The sequence below is a fragment of the Chiloscyllium plagiosum genome, chromosome 4 (genome assembly GCF_004010195.1).
Source record: "Chiloscyllium plagiosum isolate BGI_BamShark_2017 chromosome 4, ASM401019v2, whole genome shotgun sequence".
In the NCBI taxonomy this organism is placed as follows: domain Eukaryota; kingdom Metazoa; phylum Chordata; class Chondrichthyes; order Orectolobiformes; family Hemiscylliidae; genus Chiloscyllium; species Chiloscyllium plagiosum.
Window position 1 is genome coordinate 103,381,688 of NC_057713.1, and position 21,086 is coordinate 103,402,773.

A 21,086-nucleotide genomic window follows, 5' to 3' on the forward strand; every position below is an offset into this window, starting at 1 on the left:
GTGCATATCTAGGTTTTACTTACCATTTATTTACTAGGGGCAGGTTAGTAAGTGAAACTGAGGTCACAGCAAAATCATCCATGATCTTACTGAATGGCAGAGCAGACTCAAAGGTTTGAATGGACTCCTCTTGCTCCAAGTTCATACATTAGTATGTTTATTCATTCCTACCAGATGGTATGGTTAAAATACAATAAGTATCCGAAAAACTTTCAAGAGGATATATTTGAATCATAAAAATTCCTACAGCGTGGCCCAACAAGTCCAAACCAACCGTCCAAAGAGCAACCCACCCAGACCCATTCCCCTACCATATTATTCTACATTTACCCCTGACTAATGCACCTAACTTACACATCCCTGAACACTATGGGCGATTTAGCATGGCCAGCTCACCTAACCAGCAGATCCTTGGACTTGGGAGTAAACCCACACAGACACGGAGAGAATGTACAAACGCCACACAGACAGTTGCCCAAGGCTGGAATCAAATCCAGGTCCCTGGCGCTGTGAGGCAGCAGTACTAACCATTGAGCCACCATGTCACCCCTCCACTAAGTCACCGTTGGTTGAAAGAACCGTCATGATAGGGGCAAAAGAAAGAAATATTATTTTAGGTGGAGTTTTAAAGGATTGATAGGATGTAGTGTTGAGTTGAAGGCTGTGAAACCAAATCACTATGGGACTAAATTGCATTTTGTGAGATTGCAAGTATAGGTAATATTCCAGGCTCCTAAGATTTATTCATTTGAGTTTCAAGAGTTACAGGATTAGGCCCAAGTTGCAAACCTGGGTTAGAGAGAGAGTTAGGATATGCCTTTTTTGATTAGTTTTAAAGGGTTCATCCAAGTCTCTGATGCAGTAATTAGGTTTACAACTTAGGGAAGGATATTCAAGTAACAAGGAGGTATCTTCTCTTGTGTTTATATGCTTATTTTTTGGGGTATGTCATTTTTCTCAGCTCATACTCTTTAATGGTGACTGCCTAGGTTTTCTTTTGCCATTATCCATTTATAACACGTGTTTTAGGAGAATGTTGTGGGCATAGCCTAATAAGGGAATGAATTTTAGTTGAAAGAGCAATTTCATGAGCAAGACCCAAAGAATACATGGATTTAGAGTGCAGGTTATCAAACAGTTGTAGGCAGCACGATGGTCATCAGGGTGGAACAGTTTTATAGTTAAGTAGCTGACTCCATCAAAGGTTAGGCCAGAATGTTCAGGCGGAAAGATGAAAAATTCTCCTTCTCGTTTGGATGTTTCCCATTGAGCTGGCCTACCCAGGAGCCTCTGAATTCTCACCTTAACCTGTTGTTGTTAGAGGTTACATTGTGTTTTTCATCCAGTTGAGTGGTCACACGTATTGCACTGGTGTCTGCCTTGACATTTTTATTTGCCTTCAACTATTACAGTCAGAAAGTGAGGAAGGGTATTTTAGCAATGAGCAATCTTTCCCTTTTGTGGTCACTCTCTATTTCTTGTTTATTTCATTGATGTTGGTGTCTGTCCCTCTGAATCAGCGGCTTTGCATTGATGCCTGCTCATTTCTTTTCTTGCCATCATCGATCCCCAGCTGGGGTTTATCATTGAAGGCACATACTTAATATTTTAAGGAGAATATATCTAGCTGTAAAAGCAAATGTGCCTAGGCTGTTCACAGGACAACAATCTTGCTTGTACAGTGTGTTTATTGAACTGTAAGATGGATGCTACAGTGTGTGCCTCAGAGTAGATGTCACATACCATGGTAAACCAGAGGTAATTTCTTGCAGTACTGCATTGCAAACCCAAACATTCCTTTTTCTCTTAACAGACAAAAAAAAATTTGCATGCAAATTATTTACTCTGTGAGTTACACAAAATATTTTCTATACACACAACTGTTCACATAGTCATAGAATCATAGAGATATACAGCACGGAAACAGACCCTTCGGTCCAACTCATCCAGGCCAATCAGATATCCTAACCTAATCTAGTTCCATTTGCCAGCACTTGGCCCATATCCCTCTAAATCTTTCCTATTCATATACCCATCCAGATTCCCTTTTAAATGCTGAATTTGTACCAGCTTCCACCACTTCATCTGGCAGCTCATTCCATGCATGCACCACCCTCTGTGTGAAAAAGTTGCCCCTTTGGTCCCTTTTATAGCTTTGCCCTCTCACCCTAAACCTTTGCCCTATAGTTCTGGATTCCCGCACCCAAGGGATAAGAACTTTTTTATGTATCCTATCTATACCCCTCATGATTTTATAAACCTCTATAAAGTTACCCCTCACCTTCCGATGCTCCAGAGAAAACCCAATGCTCTGAATAATAAAAGAAAGCATACCAAATGCCATGAATTAGGAGTTTATTATTCCCATCAATCTCTGCACATGCACTGCAATTTGTGCTGATTTCTTAACTGTACATATATGAGTTGTAGCTAACTCTTGATTACTTCTCTGGAGAGTGTCATTTCTGTGTCATTGTGTAGCTACTATAAGTTGTTCCATTTCCATTGTTGGCATTTATGGACTTCTGGGACTGATGGTTCATGTAGATAATAAGTTCACATCTTGCTGATCAGCTTTCAATAATTTCTGACTCTTGTTTTTCAGAGAGATTTTGGATGGATTACTCTTTCTCACAGTGATAACAACATAGCTACTACTAAATGCTTTGGTTTATTCATTAAATCTGTTGCAATTTTGTAGCTTTCCAATTGAAAGTGAAAGAATATTTCAGTTCTGCTTCAAATCACACATTCTTTCAACTTGCATGTTTGCAGCTGTTATGTCTTACCCAGTAACTTCAGTGTGGTCTACTGCTTTGTTCCTTTTTTTGTGGCTTTTAGCAACTTTCAGCAGCTGTGAACATTTTACTGGCTGTGATTGAATACAGCTATACAACACTCACTCTCAGGTCCACTCTGACACCATGTTATAGTCTCACTTGTACTGTGTCTTTATTGAACTTGCTGTAAGATGGATTCTTGTAGTGTGTGCCATATGAATGAACATACACATTAAGAACTGAAGGAGGCATTCACTGCCATTCAATAAGATCATGGCTGATCTGTTAGTGTTCCATAGTCTACATTCTCATCTACTTCTGATAACCTTTGACTCCCTGGTGATCTACCTAACATTCACCTTACAAACCTTCAGTGACATTGCCTCCACTGCCTTTTGAGGTGAAGAGTTCCAATTCTTTGAAAGAAAAGTCCTCTTATTTCTGTCTTAAAAGGGCAACTTCTAATTTTAAAACTGTGTTTCTAGATCGGGACTCACCCATGAAGTAAACATTCTTTTCACATCTTTTGGTAAGACCATTCAGCATTGTCACCACGTGTTCTTCTTACTTTCAACAAAAGCAAATCTAGTCTATCTAATCTTTCCCCATACGACAACCTGTTAATCCAAGATATCAATCTAGTGAATCACCTCCAAGTCATTTACATCCTTAAGTAAGGAAACCAAACTGCACTTAATTTTTAAGATATGGTTTCAACATGCACTACATAACTGAAAGATAACTGCCTCACCTTTATGTTCAATTCTGATCAAAATAAAGAATAACATTCTATTTACCTTAATCACTTGCTGTAACTGTATAGTAAATTGTTGTGACTCTTACACTGGAAATCCAGATCTCTCTATACTTAAGGTTTTTCCCTGCCAAAGGGAATAACTTCATATTTTTGCATATTATATTCCACTTGCCAGATTATTGCCCGCTTTCTTAGCTTATCTATATTAGTTCTCATCCTTGCTGTGACATCTTCACCATATACTTTCCTACCTATCTTAATGTCATCCACTAATCTAGCCACCATGCTTCTGACCACCTCACCAAACTCATTTTGATATTAAAATTGAAGGACCAACACAGACACCTGTGGGACCTTACTTGTCATCGTTGAGCATCTGGAAAAGATCAATTTATGCAAACTCTCTGTTTCTCCTTAAAATAATTTAAATAAATCAATTATAAAAGAATTTCCCTTTCACAAAAACAATGCTTATATTTCCTGATTACCTTGAGGTTTTCTAAGTGACCATTATGCCCTTAATGATTCATACTAGCTACGAGCTAGTAAGGGTAGGAATATGAGGATGGAGCAGATGAATGCGTTGCTGAAGAGCTGGTGTATGGGAGAAGGATGCACATTTTTTGGATCATTGGAATCTCTTCTGGGGTAGAAGTGACCTGTACAAGAAGGATGGATTACACCTGAATTGGAAGGGGATTAATATACAGACAGGGAGATTTGCTAGGATTGCTCGGAGGATTTAAACTAACAAGGTGGGGTGGGGGTGGGACCCAAGGGGATACTGAGGAAAGAGCGTGGTACAGTTGAAGAAAGAAGCAAGTCAAACGTTAGGGCCGGCAGGAACAAAGCAGAGAACAAGGTAGGACTGATAAATTAAACTGCATTTATTTCATTGCAAGAGACCCAATAGGGAAGGCATATGAACTCAGGGCATGGTTAGGAACGTGGGACTGGGATATCTTAGCAATTACAGAAACATGGCTCAGGGATGGATGGACAGGTCTGGCAGATTAATGTTCCAGGATACAAATGCTACAGGAAGGATAGAAAGGGAGGCAAGAGAGGAAGGGGATGGTGTTCTTGATAAGGGATAGCATTACAGCTGTGCTGAGGGAGGATATTCCCGGAAAACATCCAGGGAGGTTATTTGCATGGAACTGAGAAATAAGAAAGGGATGATCATCTTATTGGAATTGTATTATAGATCCCTGAACAGTTAGCGGGAAATTGAGAAACAAACGTGGAAGGAGGTTTCAGTTATCTGTAAGAATAATAGGGTGGTTATGGTAGGGGATTTTAACTTTCCGAACATAGACTGGGATTGCCATAGTGTTAAGGGTTTAGATGGAGAGGAATTTGTTAACAGTGTACAAGAAAATTTTCTGAGTCAGTATGTGGATGTACCCATTAGAGAGGGTGCAAAACTTGACCTACTCTTGGGAACTAAGGCAGGGAGCGTGACTTGAGGTGTCAAGTGGGGGAGCACTTTGAGGCCAGTGACCATAATTCTATTAGCTTTAAAATACTTATCGAAAAGGATAGACCAGATCTAACAGTTGAAGTTCTAAGTTGGAGGAAGGCTAATTTTGATGGTATTAAGCAAGAACTTTCAAAAGCTGATTGGGGGCAGATGTTCGCAGGTAAAGGGACAACTGGAAAATGGGAAGCCTTCAGAAATGAGATAACGAGAGTCCAGAAACAGTATATTCCTGTTAGGGGAGAAAGTGAGGACTGCAGATGCTGGAGATCAGAGCTGAAAATGTGTTGCTGGAAAAGCGCAGCAGGTCAGGCAGCATCCAAGGAGCAGGAGAATCGATGATTCAGGCATGAGCCCGAGTTCCTGAAGAAGGGCTCATGCCCGAAACGTCGATTCTCCTGCTCCTTGTATGCTGCCTGACCTGCTGCGCTTTTCCAGCAACACATTTTCAGCTTATTCCTGTTAGGGTGAAAGGAAAGTCTGGTAGGTGTAGGGAATGCTAGATGACTAAAGAAATTGAGGGTTTGATTAAGAAAAAGAAGGAAGCATATGTCAGGTATAGACAGGAGAAATCGAGTGAATCCATAGAAAGCAGTAGGAGTATACTTAAAAGGGAAATCAGGAGGGCAAAAAGGAACCATAAGATAGCTTGGCAAATAGGGTTAAGGAGAATCCAAAGGGGTTTTACAAATACATTAAGGACAAAAAGGTAACTAGGGAGAAATAGGGCCCCTCAAAGATTGGCAAGGCGACCTTTTTATGGAGCCGCAGCAGATGGGGGAGATACTAAATGAGCATTTTGCATCAATGTTTAGTGTGGTGAAGGACATGGAAGATATAGAATGTGGGGAAATAGATGGTGACATCTTGAAAAATGTCTATCTTACAGAGGAGGAAGTGCTGGATGACTTGAAAAGCATAAAGGTGGATAAATCCCCAGGACCTGATCAGGCGTACTCTAGAACTCTGTGGGAAGCTAGGGAAGTGATTGCTGGGCCCCTTGCTGAGATACTTGTGTCATCGATAGTCACAGGTGAAGTGCCGGAAGACTGGAGGTTGACTAACGTGGTAGTAATATTGAAGAAAGGTGGTAAGGACAAGTCAGGGAACTAGAGACCAGTGAGCCTGACGTCAGTGGTGGGCAAGTTGTTGGAGGGAATCCTGAGGGTCAGAATGTACATGTATTTGGAAAGGCAAGTACTGATTAGGGATAGTCACCATGGCTTTGTGTGTGGAAAGTCATGTCTCACAAATTTGATTGAGTTTTTTGCAAAAATAACAAAATGGATTGATCATGGCAGAGCAGTAGATGTGATCTCTTTGGACTTCAGATTAGATTAGATTAGATTAGATTACATTACAGTGTGGAAACAGGCCCTTCGGCCCAACAAGTCCACACCGACCCGCCGAAGCGCAACCCACCCATACCCCTACATTTACCCCTTACCTAACACTACGGGCAATTTAGCATGGCCAATTCACCTGACCTGCACATCTTTGGACTGTGGAAGGAAACCGGAGCACCCGGAGGAAACCCACGCAGACATGGGGAGAACGCGCAAACTCCACACAGTCAGTCGCCTGAGGCGGGAATTGAACCCGGGTCTCAGGCGCTGTGAGGCAGCAGTGCTAACCACTGTGCCACCGTGCCACCCACCAGTAAGGTGTTCGACAAGCTCCCCATGGGAGTCTGGGTTGCAAGGTTAGATCTCATGGAATACGGGGAGAACTAGCCATTTGAATACAGAACTGGCTCAAAGGTAGAAGACAGAGTGTGATGGTGGAGGGTTATTTTTCAGACTGGAGACCTGTGATCAGTGGAGTGCCACAAGGATCGGTGCTGTTCTCACTACTTTATATAAATGATTTGGATATGAATATAGGAGTTATAGTTAGTAACTTTGCAAATGACACCAAAATTGGAGGTGCCGTGGCCTGTGAAGAAGGTTACCTCAGATTACAATTGAATCTTGATCAGATGGGCCAATGGGATGAGGATTGGCAGATGGTGTTTAATTTAGATAAATGTGAGGTGCTGCATTTTCAGAAAGTGTGGAGGAAAATTTGGCATGGTTTGCCAGAAAGCCATTTTCCTATTCCAGCTGAGAAACCATTTTGTAAATCATAGTAGTTGGTATGTTAGTTGTACATGCCTTACTAGGAAGTAATGCTAAAATTAGGCCTAATCTATGCGAGTCCACTAGCCTATGAGTTAGTGCTTTTTCTACTTTGATGAATGGCCAGTGAATGCAGCATGGTCAGCCAAGGGGACCTAGGCTTGTCAATTAGTCCTGTTCCCCTATGAATTATTGACATTTCATGGTTGCTCAGCTAATTAAGGACATCTCTGCTTAGTATTTAGTTTTGACCCAAACAGCTGACCTCTAATTCAGTACCATCTTGTAAGCATACCGAAGCCTTGTACTTAACGATCAGCTCCTATCTGTTTTCTCTATGTAATCCCTGGTGTTCTGATGTATTTCAGAATAACACTGAGCCACAGTTAGAACAGTGAATTCCCCATGATATATCATATAATAAACTAATCAGTTCTCAAGATCTGTGTCTCAAAAATTTTTCTTCAACAGAAAGCAAATCTTAGCAGTACTTATACAATTAATACTAAGGTCAAAGGAAGTGTTGCTGAACAGAGAGACCTTGGAGTGTAGGTTCATAGCTCCTTGAAAGTAGAGTCACAGATAGATAGGATAGTGAAGAAGGCGTTTTGGCATGCTTTCCTTTATTGGTCAGAGCATTGAGTATAGGAATTGGGAGGTTATGTTGCGGCTATACGGGCGTTGGTTAGGCTACTTTTGGAATATTGCGTGCAATTCTGGTCTTCTTCCTATCGGAAAGATGTTGTGAAACTTGAAAGGGTTCAGAAAAGATTTACAAGTATGTTGCCAGGGTTGGAGGATTTGAGCTATAGGGAGAGGCTGAATAGGCTGGGGTGTTTTCCCTGGAGCGCCGAAGGTTGAGGGGCGACCTCATAGAGGTTTATAAAATCATGAGGGGCATGGATAGGATAAATAGAAAAAGTCTTTTCCCTTGGGTGGGGGAGTCCAGAACTAGAGGACATAGGTTTAGGGTGAGAGGGGAATGATGTAAAAGGGACCTAAGGGGCAACGTTTTCACGCAGAGGGTGGTGTGCATATGGAATGAGTTGCCAGAGGAAGTGTTGGAGGCTGGTACAATTGCATTATTTAAAAGGCATCTGAATGGATATATGAATAGGAAGGGTTTATAGGGATATGGGCCAAGTTCTGGCAAATGGGACTAGATTAGGTTGGGATATCTGGTCGGCATGGACAAGTTGGACTGAAGGGTCTGTTTCCATGCTGTACAGCTCTATGACTCTATGGCTCTATGACTCCACCTATATTACACTAACAGGCTTTGTTGCCATCTTGAATGGAGGGGTTATATTTTCCAAGCTGATAGGACCATTCACATTCTAATTAATTTTGGAAATTAACACCAACTCATCGGCCACTTCTTTAGTCAGCTCTGTTAAGAGCCTAGGGTGAAAAGCATCAGCATCTGCAGCTACTTCCCCGATGGTTATAGCATCACAAAGTTCCACTTTCTTCCACCTCCTGAGTTACTAATATTACTGGGATGTTTTGTATCCTCTACAGTCAAGACAGAAATAAAACATTTGTGTGTTTTGGCCATTTATTTATTACCTACAGTAAACCTTAATTCACCAAGACTCACTTTAGATTAGATTAGATTCCTTACAGCGTGGAAAAAGGCCCGTCTACCCAACCAGTCCACACCGACCCTCCGAAGAGTAACCCATCTAGACCCATTTCCCTCTGAACTAATGCACCTAACACTATGGGCAATTTTAGCATGACTTATTCACCTGACCTGCACATCTTTGGACTGTGGGAGGAAACCGGAGCACCCGGAGGAAACCCACGCAGGCACGGTGAGAATGTGCAAACTCCACACAGACAGTCGTCTGAGGCTGGAATCAAACCTGGGACCCTAGGGCTGTGAGGCAGCAGTGCTAACCACTGAGCCACCGTGCCACCCCAGTGGATGTTACTTGCTCATTTCAGTTTTAGCTACTGATAGAAACTCTTGTTATCTGTTTTTACATTTCTAGATAGTTGCTCCTCACATTTTAATTTATTTATCCAGTTAATTTCTGCCATTCTTAGTATATTGACCAGTCTCTGACCTACCACATACCTTTGCACAATCACATGCATTTATCTTATATTTAAATCTTTAACTTTAGTTAAGGATGATTTTTGGATCCTTCCCTTGGAATGCTTTTATAACAGTAGAAATAGACTTGCTGATTATTTTGAAAGATTCTTCAAATGACTGCCATTGCTTTTATACTTGCTAATGTCTTAGCCTAATATCCCAGTTCACTTCAGCTAGCTCAACTTCCATTTAGGGTGTCGGTTTGCTCGCTGAGCTGTAGGTTTGATATCCAGACGTTTCATTACCTGGCTAGGTAACATCATCAGTGGCGACCTCCAAGTGAAGCGAAGCTGTTGTCTCCTGCTTTCTATTTATATCTTTCTCCTGGATGGGATTCCTGGGGTTTGTAGTGATGTCATTTCCTGTTTGTTTTCTGAGGGGTTGATAGATGGCATCTAGATCTATGTGTTTGTTTTTGGCGTTGTGGTTGGAGTGCCAGGCCTCTAGGAATTCTCTAGCATGTCTGGGACAACACATCTATCCTGGGACAGGCTAAGCAAAGACATGCCAGAGAATTCCTAGAGACCTGGCACTCCAACAACAACGCCATAAGCAAACACATAGATCTAGATGCCATCTATCAACCCCTCAGAAAACAAACAGGAAATGACATCACCACAAACCCCAGGAACCCCATCCAGGAGAAAGATATAAATAGAAAGCAGGAGACAACAGCTTCGCTTCACTTGGAGGTCGCCACTGATGATGTTACCTAGCCAGGTAATGAAACGTCTGGATATCAAACCTACAGCTCAGCGAGCAAACCTACACCCTAAACCTCAACCTGAGCTACAAACCTTCACAAACCTTGCTCAACTTCCATGCCCACATTTCCGTTTAAAATTCAAGTTTTAAACCCGTTCTTCTTCTGTTTGAGCTGGATATAAAAATTCAATCATATTCTGCTCACTGCTGCCAAGAAGTGTTATTACTCCGAGATCAATTGATCCTGTCACATTACACAATATCAAGTTTAATACAGCCTGCTCTCTGGTCGGTTCCAGAACATGCTGTTCTAAGAAAACATCTCAAAAACATTCTATGAACTCCTCATTTCAGCTACTATTATCAATCTAATTTTTCCACCTAAAAGTAGCTTAAAATCATTCATGATTATTGCTATTCCTTTTATAATTACAGAATTGTGACTGCAAAATGACAAAAAAATTGTCCCTTTTTCAAAAGCAATGAATACTTCTTGTTTTGGTTGTGGTTATTGTTCATGGCCTTTTATGTCATTCCCATTAATGTTTTCCTTCCCCTATCACTCCTGATGAAGGGCTTTTGCCTGAAACGTCAATTCTTCTGTTCCTCAGATGCTGCCTGACCTGCTGTGTTTTTCCAGCACCACTCTCGATTCCTCATCTCCAGCCAAACTAATTCTACATCCTTATTTTCTGGTAATCTCTAACTATTGAAACAATCCCATTTTTGATTAGAAATGCTATCCCTCTGCCTTTACTTAACTTCACATATCAGCCAATATTCAGAATCCAATCCTTGTCATTCTGCAGCCATGTCACCATAATTGCTATCAGATCATACGTATTCACTTCACTGTGTTATCAATCATTTATTTTGTTATGGACTATACACACATTAAGATATAGAACATTTAAGTTTGTTTTTAGTCCTTTCCTTTCAACATGCACTTTCCCTTTTCCTGACATTTCAGTCACAGGAACAGTTCAGGAGAGGTAAGCAGTGAGTTAAGAGGAAAGGTCAGTGAGTGGGAGGCAGGTGGTGAGTGACAGAATCAAGGAGAGAAGTGGCAAGCGGAAGGGTCAGAGAGAAGGGTCCGGGGTTGAGGACCGAAGCTCTTTCAGTTGCTGGTGTTCAAAGGAAGCCAAGTTTAGAGCCTTCAAAATGGCACTGAAACTCTTGCCCATGCTCACAATTCTCTCCTGCCCTTAGAACACCAAACAGCTCTCAAAACCCCCAAATCCCATTCTCGTTCTGGTGTTTACAGTTTAAAAGTATTAAAATGGAATCACAGTAAGTAAATAATTACGAAGAACTGCACTAAGTTCTGTTACAATTACTAACTCCAGGAATATGATTAAATCAATTTTACCCAGTAAGACCCATTCTTACCAGGGATTAAACTGCACCAAAAGAATAGAGTTGAACTCATAGCTTATAGTGTTCATCTTTAAATAAATGGTTCTACACTAAAGCATAGGATAATCTACAACCCAGCACGGGAATCCAAAAGTGGTTGCTGCTTCAGACCTGAGGTTGATCTCACTGGATTTCCCATGAGAAGACTTAATTGAATAATGATTTTGTGGCAGGAATTTACATTAATCCTGAAAAGGATTCTGGAAATTTTAAGAGGTTACTGAAATAATGTCAAAATTATTTTAACTCTTTAAAGTATGCACCTAATATCTGCATATTTGTCAGTTTTTTTCCAAAGTCTGCAGTTAAACTCAAGAGATGGAATAACAGACACAGAAGCAGAAATATGACAATAATAGGACAATAATAAACATAAAATACTGTGATACTGGAAATCCAAAATAAAAAAAACTGAAAATGCTGGAGAAGCTCAACAGGCCGAGCATCATTTGTGGAGAAGGTAAGAGTTAATGTTTTGAGTCAAATATGGCTCTTCAGAACAACAGTTAGATCCACACAGTGCTCAAATCTCTTGAAATGAGTTGGAGACATTGTATCATTAGGTGTGGATGCTTACCACTGCAGGACACTTTCCCCAGAAGACTGCAATTTGTGTCACAAAACAACTATTAAATTGTTCAGATGAGTTGTCCTTGATTCCAACTGGCATGTTGGCTTTATCTATCACTGCAGCAATTTTCTACAGATCTACAATTGGCTCTCTATTGATCTATATCACGAGGAATCAGTTCCCTACGGACTCTACAAATACCTTCACCCTGGCATTTCCCCATCCTTTGCCTCCATATCTTCTTTTTGATCCAATTCGTCTCCTCCTTCTTTCACTCCAATTTTCCACACCCTTCACCCATCACTTTCCATGTTCCACCTCCTTCAGCCTCAATTCCCGCACCGGTTGCCCCCATGTCCTCCTTCATTTTCTATCCCCACCTCCTCCACATCTACCCCATTGTTGCCCCCTCCTTCACCCCATCACCCCTTAATTCAATCTCCATTTACCCCCTCCTTCACCCCATCTTCCACCTTTGTTCCCGTCATCTTTCTCCTCAACTCCTAACTCTCCTTCAAGACAACCCTTTCCCCCACATTGTTCTGGTTATTGATAGAGTACAAACAAGTTCTGGCTATTGAGGGAGTGCAAAGAAGGTCTATCAAATTGATTCTTAGAATGGTGGGACTGATGTATTAGGAAAAACTAGATCAGTTAGAACTAAATTCATTTGCATTTAGGTGAATGAGAGGCAATTCTCACAGAAACTTATAAACTAACAGGACCAAACAGGGTAGATCCAGAAAGGATGTTTTTGATGAACAGGAAGCCCAGAACTAGCGGTCACAGACTAAGTTAAGGGCCGTTTAGAACAAGATGAGAAAAAATTTCTTTACTCGGGTAGTTGTGAACCTGACTGCTCTCCAACAGGGAACTATTTAGGCTAAAACACTGAAGATTTTCAAGCAAATTCATTGGACTAAAGGGATCAAAGGATATGGTACTACATACTGAGTTGGATGAGCAGGCCCTGATCATATGGCCAAGCAGGCTCAAAGGACCAAAAGGCTACTCCTGCACCTATATTCTATGTTTCTATATTTGCCAGCCCCTTCATCTCCTTCCAACCCCTATTCCCCACCCTTGTTCCCCATTTCCCACTCCCTATCACTCTCATTTCTTGCTATCAATGTTGGAAATGCAGAGAAAACTTGTCTGTTCACAGATCTTATTTGGAGCAGCTGTATTGAGTGGATTAGTCCACACACACTGAAAAGGGAAAAGGATCACAAACATTTAAATGAGATGTTGTGTCTACCAACAATCAGTCCAAGTGGTCTTGCTGCCTCAGATTTTGTGACTTCAATATTTTATCTCGTGAGATGCCAATTGGGAAACTCTGAATGAGAGGTTCAGCTTCTCTCAGGAGTGCACCCTTTGGAAACACTACTCTTTGTGAGCACCATCAGATCAAAGACTCATTTCCAGAGTTATTGTAAAAACAAATTGTTCAGTGAGGTAGTTTCACATCATTTTTTTCAAAACTATCAATTAAAAATAATAATTTTGAGGAACTGTGTGTGTTTCAAGACAGACACAAAAATGAAGTACTTTGTTCAGGTGGAATGTCACTTTAATTCATAGGTTATAGTCAAGTTTATTTTCAGTTGTCAGCTTGCCTTCATTTGGCTTAGTTTCCTGTAAAAGCAAAACAAAGACATAGTATGTTACAGCAAATATTTACAAACATGTCTAAACTGCATTGATTTCTGTATCTTATATGGTTCTGTCCTTCAAATAGGTCTTTGTACAGACAGGCTGGAGAAGACAGGTACCATGATTAAGTAGCAAAAAGATCCCATGGTAAGAACCAGAATACATGTTTACTCAGTCTTTCTTATGCTATTCTTAAGAAGTTAACCTTCCACTAGCCACAGGGCGGCTATTGGGAAAGCTCTGACCACTGAGCCAAGCAAAAATACCTCAAAGTCAAGCACTAAGTGGATACATAAGGGTAAACAGTTCAATTGTATATGTATTGTTGAAGTGCTTTGTAAAGGCCTTATTGCTGATAATGTCTATTTCAAGATTTTGGCTGAGAAGACACTGTGATCTTAATGGATCAGAAGAATGTGGTGTAATGTTGTGGGACATAATTCCAGAGCCTGAGAAATCCCTCGTAGTGTAAAATGCCCAGATCTCATTCTTTCCTCCTCTTCCCTTCCAAGTATCTTGATATTAATGATAATGAAGATGAACCCCTTTCATTCTGACAGTTCGGGTTTGTTTCCATTGGTGTTAATAATTCCTGTATCTAGACAATAGACAATAGGTGCAGGAGTAGGCCATTCAGCCCTTCGAGCCTGCACCGCCATTCAATATAATCATGGCTGATCATTCCTAATCAGTATTCTGTTCCTGCCGTATCTCCATAACCCTTGATTCCACTATCTTTGAGAGCTCTATCCAACTCTTTCTTAAATGAATCCAGAGAGTGGGTTCATTTCGACTGGAGTTTAACATTCTGGATCTACCGAGCAACTATGGGCTGAATACCAGAATCGAGTCGAGGCCTGAACAGGTGCAGAGTGAGCGCAGGCCGAGCTGCGAGCCGGGTCACGGTCAGAATGGGAGCAGAGAGAGCAAGGGTTGAGCTGGGGGCTGGGTCGTGATTGAAGCCTGGTGCGTGAACAGATTGAGCGTGGGCCAAACAGGAAGCTGGGTCACAGCCAGAATGGGAGTAGAGAGAGTATGGTTGAAGCTGGGAGCAGCTGTATTGAGTGGATTAGTCCACACACACTGAAAAGGGAAAAGGATCACAAACATTTAAATGAGATGTTGTGTCTACCAACAATCAGTCCAAGTGGTCTTGCTGCCTCAGATTTTGTGACTTCAATATTTTATCTCGTGATGGGTCATGATTGGAATCTGAAGTGGGAACAGAGCAAATGCAGACTGAGCTGGGATCCGGGTCACGGTCAGAGTCTGGAGTGGGAGCAGAGCGAGTGCGGGTCGAGCTGCGAACTGGGTCGTGATCGGAGTCTGGAGCAGGAGCAGAGTGAGTGAAGGTCAAGCTGTGGGCTAGATCATGGCTGGAGTCTGTAACGGGGGTAGAGTAAGCATGGGCCGAGCTGGGACTGGGTCATGGTCGGAGTCTGGAGTGGGAGTAGAGCAAGTGTGGGCCAAGCTGAAAGACGGACCCAATGAATAAGGACTACAACTTGAGTTCTTTAAAAACACTGCATGTTCTCATTCTGGACTTTTAAATTATGTATTCCCATCCTTGGCGTTTTTGTTTTGCTATTTCAGTTCTGTAACAACATTTAAAGTATCTGTATCTTAATACCCTGTATCTAAGAGGCGTCATTACAAAATTTTCACTGCACTCATTCGAGTGCACTTGACAGTAAAGGCTATTCCATTCACTGAAAGTTTGGTGACATGAGCTATGTCTTCATGAGAAGCAAGGAGGATTAGCAAATTATAAACTTGAAGACATGCAGATGTTAGAGTCTCCCTCCCAATTGGTCGACAACATTTCTGGTGGTAGCATGACTCTCATTTTAAATATGCAATCGACATATGTCCAAATAAAAAGGGGGATCATGCCACACGTAGAGAATGGGCAACACCTGTGACCAAGCAACTTTCTTTTGCTTCTTCAAGGTGGTCTAAAATGCTGAGATGAATGCATCGTGGCTACTTCCAGCCTTCCTCTCATTGGGCAGTGGCAACTCCCTGTCTACTGGAGATTCAAATAGTTACTGCTGCCTAAAGCAAATAGCCAAAGCAATTGTATGGAGTGCTACAAGTAAACCAGGCAGTCACTGAGTTGCTGATTCACCATGATGGTCACAAACATCTCCATGGAGGAAACCATGAGCTCACACACCTGGGACATGTCCAAATGCATGCTTTGGATGGACTTCTCCATCATTCATACATGACTGCTGTTTTCACATTTTATGTTGCAATTCCAGCAGATTCAGAGTAACTAGCACCAGAGGTCCATCATCAGCAAACAATGGCATGGACCTGCCCTCCAATTATCAGGACCATCAGATGTCATAACTTCAATGAGCTGCTTTTGTATCTCTTTAGGCACTCATGTGCCTGTATTCCTGAAATGAATTGTGATTCCATGTCCACCAAGGTGAATGAATTTATATAGGTGGATGATGTGACATTGCACACAATGAGACTTGGATTCCCTTCTATTCACAGGTGGACCTCAGGGTCCCAAGTCAATGCATAAAATAGGTGAACCAATTCATGTCTGCTCACCTGGGAGCTTAACAATTTGGGGTATCACATCTGGAACCATATAAATGCAGGGAAACACTCCAGGAGACTGGTCATAACAATAACAATGAATTCAATGCCTCTTGTTTAATCTCAGAATAGGTTTTAGCTTCTTAATTATGCTTTTATGATTTAACCCCTCCGTTTTCATCTCAGGGAGATGAAACTGCTTCTGTATAAACAGTTCACTTATCTGATGATTCTGATCAGTTAAGCAGGTCCTGAGGACATTATTAAGGTTATTCCGATGTTCAGCAGGTTCACAACATATTTTAAAGACAATTTTTGGGGTGATGGGATTTCCATTCCCAATAGTTGAAGAATCAATGGCAAATGTATTGCAGCTGCCACTGGCTGCCCTAGAGTCATTTATAGCTAGAGATCAGATTTCCATCTCTCATTCTGGAGGAAGTCCCACTTTAGTGAGCTGCCAGATATTCTGATTGGCCAGTAGCCAGAAGCTGTAGTGGACAAGAATGCAACTGTGACTAGGACTGCATGTAAATCTTAGAGGCTAAGTCCTAAATTCCAAGACCAAGTAAATGTTAGTGTCCCAGAGCAGGAAGGAAGCATGAGGGATAATTGAGTGGGGTGAAGATGTAGAAGGTAAAGGGAGAGCTGAGGAGGGAAGGAAGCATCCTGAAGGTTGAGTGGAGGATTTTGGAGGATGTTAGAAGGTACCCAATGTTGAAAGGAGAATTTTGAAGGTGATGCTTCGTTCCCGTCTCTGACTTGAGCAGAATTACCTTCTGTCATTCCTCCCCCACTCTGAACTCCTTTCACTAGCCTGAGTGGAGAATGGTTTTTCAATTGTCATTATTTAGCCACTAAGGTGGCACACAGTTGGGCCAGCCAGGCCTCATTTGTCCCACCGTACAACAGTGGAGCAGTCAGGTTTGGTGGGAAGCTCACAGGAAGATCATCCAAGGAATTTTGCAAGTCCTTCATTCTGCAGGTGGAGCAAAGTTCTGCCCAAAATGGGCTTGTGCTTTTCCACCCTCCAATTGCATGCAACCTTTGTAAAATTTCTTTCCAGCACAGTGACTGCTCCTTCATTTTAAAGTTTAATTCATGTTCAAGAATGTTTCCTTCCATAGAATGTCATCACTTTTCCCGTTCCTCATCGAAGGATTCTTCTCTTGATCATATTTGGCATTGAGTCCTGTTGCGAGCTGCTTTGCTATGAGCTACTCACGTTTTTTCCGTGTTTTAATGTAGACAGTTTTAGTTCATCTCTTATTGTTATTAACATTTTCTCCTCAGCTTTATACTCCAATGTCCAATGCGTATGCAAGAGTAATTAGGAAGGCCTAACTTGGTTTCCTTACTTAAGGATGATGGTACTTGTTTTGGAAGCAGCTCAGGATATGTTCATTCAGCTGATGCCTCAAATAAAGATTGATCTAATGATGGTGGACTGAATGGAACTCATTGGGAGCTAAAAGAATGAAAAGTGATGTTATTGACACATTCAAGATTCCTAGGGGGCTTAAGAGGGTAGGTACTCAGACGATGTTTCACTTCAAAAGAGAATCTAGAACTCTGTAGTTTCACATCTAAGATGGAGCTGAGGAGGAATTTCTTGTCTCAGAATTGTTAGTCTTTACAATTATCTTCCTTGGAGTGCAATTGAAGCTGTGTTATTGAATATATTCAAAACAGGATTTTGATCGACAAAGGAGTCAAAGTGAGGGGCGGGCAGCAAAGTCCAGTTAATGTCACAGTCAGAAAATTCGTGATCCTACTGAATGGTGGAATGGGTTTTGCAGTTAAGCCCCTATTTAGTATGATCTTCAGTCGAGTATTTTTCAGTTCAAAAAATACTTTCCAAATGAAGGCCCACAAACATTTGCTAATGGAAAATGTTTTCAGGACTACCAGACAGAGCTGAGAAAACCAGGGCAAGAAAACTGCAGACGAGCAGGAAATGACAAGTACAATGTAGTCTTACATGAACTGCAGGAGAAGGCCAAAGAGTAGAACAATAGGGCCCGATGGGGTGCAGAGTATTGTTGAGCAGTTGGGCAGAAAAATAAACAAGGTAGTAAGAGGATATATTGATTTGTTTTCTTTCTACACAAACCTGCAACCCTCAAGGAAAGTTTTTAAAAAAACAAATTATTAAACTTAATAACAGAACATTCTGAAAGAGACTCAAAGGATACAGAGTCAGCTTGAATTTAAAAAGAATGGTTGAAGGACAGAAAACAGAGACTTTGTTTGTTGGTTAATTCTCAGTCTGGAGAATGGATAGAGCTCTAAGACAAGGTCAGTGCTAGGACCCATTGCTTTTTTTTCCATACACATACAGTTACAACATAGAACTAGGTTATTCAGCCTGTTGTGTCTGTACCAGATATGGAGAACAGCAATTCAACTAGTACCACTCCGTCTTTTTGCCATAGCTTCAATCTGTTTATTGCTGTGGTGATAATATTCAATCCTCTCTCCCCTATCCTTGACAAAGCTCACCCTCTCTCCTACATGCTTGACAATGCTAACTCTCTCTCCCCTACCTGTCAATACTCAACCTCTTCCCCAACCACCTCTATCCTTGCTACCCTTCTTCATGCTCCCTTGAAAATGCTCACCCTCTCTGCTTCACCCCTGTAAATTCTCACCTCCCTCCTACACCCCTGACAATGTTACCCTCTTCTCCCACCATTCCCAACAATTGCTATCTACCTTGTTGCATGACTGACAATGCTCACCTATTCCCACATATCCAACAACTCTCGCTCCCCCCCCCTCTCTGATATTGCTCACCCACCATCCCTCAGTCTTGATAGTTCAGTCTCCTCCGTTCCTCACAATATTCATGCAACTTTACCCACAACATTGTTTACCCTAACTTCTCAACTTCCAGCATTGTACACCTCCAACCCTCCCAAAGACAATGCTCACATACCCCCTACTGGCAATTGCCTCACCTTGACACCATTCCAAGTACCAACACCCCTCCAATCTGCCACTGTCACCCCATTCCTCTCAAACACCTCCATCCCCAATACCACCTCCAACCTTCCCACCCATAAACCCTCCACATTAAACACAAAAGGTTGACTCTGTAACTTTTTAATGTGTTTCCTGACCTGTTGAATGTTTCGCACCATTCTTATGTTCACTACCTCCACTCTTCACAGAGATTTGACTTGTACTGGACTTTCTGCTGTCAAAATGTAATTCATTTGTACCCAGCAGGACATCCTATAAAATAAAACCAAATACAGCTATTTTCAGTGATTCTGAGGCAGAAATGTAAATAAAATTTCAGGTGGTAGACTAACAATGCAGTTAAATGTATAAATACTTTAACATTCAATTGGCCTCTTCCCTGGGACTTCATTCAGCAGAGATGAGAATTACATTGGCCTTACATAACTTTGACCAAGTCTGCCACAACCTTAAATGGAAATGATATGTGATTTATTATCCGGCCTCCACGACTGCCATACTAACTGGCAGAATCATATGGTGGTGCAACATTTAATTTTTCTTTTCATATTCAGTCTTTAGATGTCAGAGTCACTTACATTTAAGAAATGCACCTCTACGTCAGTGTTAGTTGTCCCTTAAAAAAATGTTTCTACAGTAAAACTGTCATCCTTCAAATTCGGAGTTCTCCCAGAAACATAACCAACAGCAACAACTTAGTGAAGTATGAGAGATGGGTTCATTCATCTGCAATGTTACTTGACAAAATAAGTTTCTATAGAGGAAGCTCTTTGGCCATAAGGTTCTCAACCTTTTTGCTGACTAAACCAATGTATTCCCTGGCATATCTGAAAGGGCTTTTCTGATTTATTTTCACTGACGCAGGGTTTGTTTATTTTACCTCTGCCTCTTGTATTGAGAAAGAATTACAAACATTGTTGTCAAATAAGTTCCAACATCCAATATCTGCAAACTTAGCTATGTGCCTTCACTCATCATCAGAGTCATTGATGCAAACTTTAAAAAGTTGCGGCCCCAGCACAGCCCCTGCAAAACGACACGCACCACATCCTGCCAAGGAGACAAAGAAACATTTATGCACACTTTCTGCCAGCTAGTAAACCTTCAATTTGGTATTATATATTACCCCCATACAATGAAGTTTTACTTTCCACAACAACCTTTGATATGGCATATTAACAAAATACTTCTGGAAATCCAAGTCTAGTGTATCTATGTGCTTCCCTTTGTCCACAGAGCATGTCACTCATTCAAATAACTCCAATAAACTAGTTAAACATGATTTCTGCTTCACAAAACCATTCTGACTTTTCCTGATCATCTTGAGTCTGAGTGAATAATCATAGTTTCTTTAATGGTCAATTCTAACAGTTTCCTCATGACAAATATTAACTAGGCTGTATTTCCCTGTTCGGTAAAAACAATGACTGCAGATGCTGGAAACCAGAGTTTAGATTAGAATGGTGCTGGAAAAGTACAGCAATTCAGGCTGCATCCAAGGAGCAGGAAAATCGACATTTCGGGCAACAGCCCTTCATCAGGAATACAGGCAGAGAGCCTGAAGGGTGGAGAGATAAATGAGAGGAGGGAGGGGGTGGTGAGAAAGATATGTTTGAGACACCACCCAAGCTTTCCACCTCCTCCAAGACTTCCGTTTTCCCGGCCCCCAACGCTTCATCTTCACCATAGATATCCAATCCCTCTACACCTCCATCCGCCATGACCAGGGCCTCCAAGCCCTCTGTTTCTTCCTCTCCCGACGTCGCCAACAGTACCCTTCCACCAACACTCTCATTTGTTTGGTTGAACTGGTCCTCACCATCAACAATTTCTCCTTCGAATCCTCCCACTTCCTCCAGACCAAATGGGTAGCCATGGGCACCCTAATGGGCCCCAGCTATGCCTGTCTCTTTGTTGGCTACGTAGAACAGTCCATCTTCCGTAGTTACACCAGCACCA

At 41.6% G+C, this 21,086-nt stretch overlaps 1 protein-coding gene across 1 annotated transcript in view; it reads right to left on the bottom strand.

Moving 5' to 3' along the window:
• Window positions 1-13,490: 13,490 nt before the first annotated feature.
• LOC122549508 (regulator of G-protein signaling 22-like) overlaps window positions 13,491-21,086 on the bottom strand; it is a 119,433-nt gene continuing 111,837 nt past the window's right edge. Inside the window, exons 22-23 of the mRNA XM_043689367.1 lie at window positions 19,265-19,379; window positions 13,491-13,568 (exon numbers count right to left, since the gene is read on the bottom strand). Of these exons, the coding sequence (XP_043545302.1) occupies window positions 13,561-13,568; window positions 19,265-19,379 (123 nt within the window). The 3' untranslated portion in view covers window positions 13,491-13,560. The remainder of the gene's footprint in view (window positions 13,569-19,264; window positions 19,380-21,086) is intronic.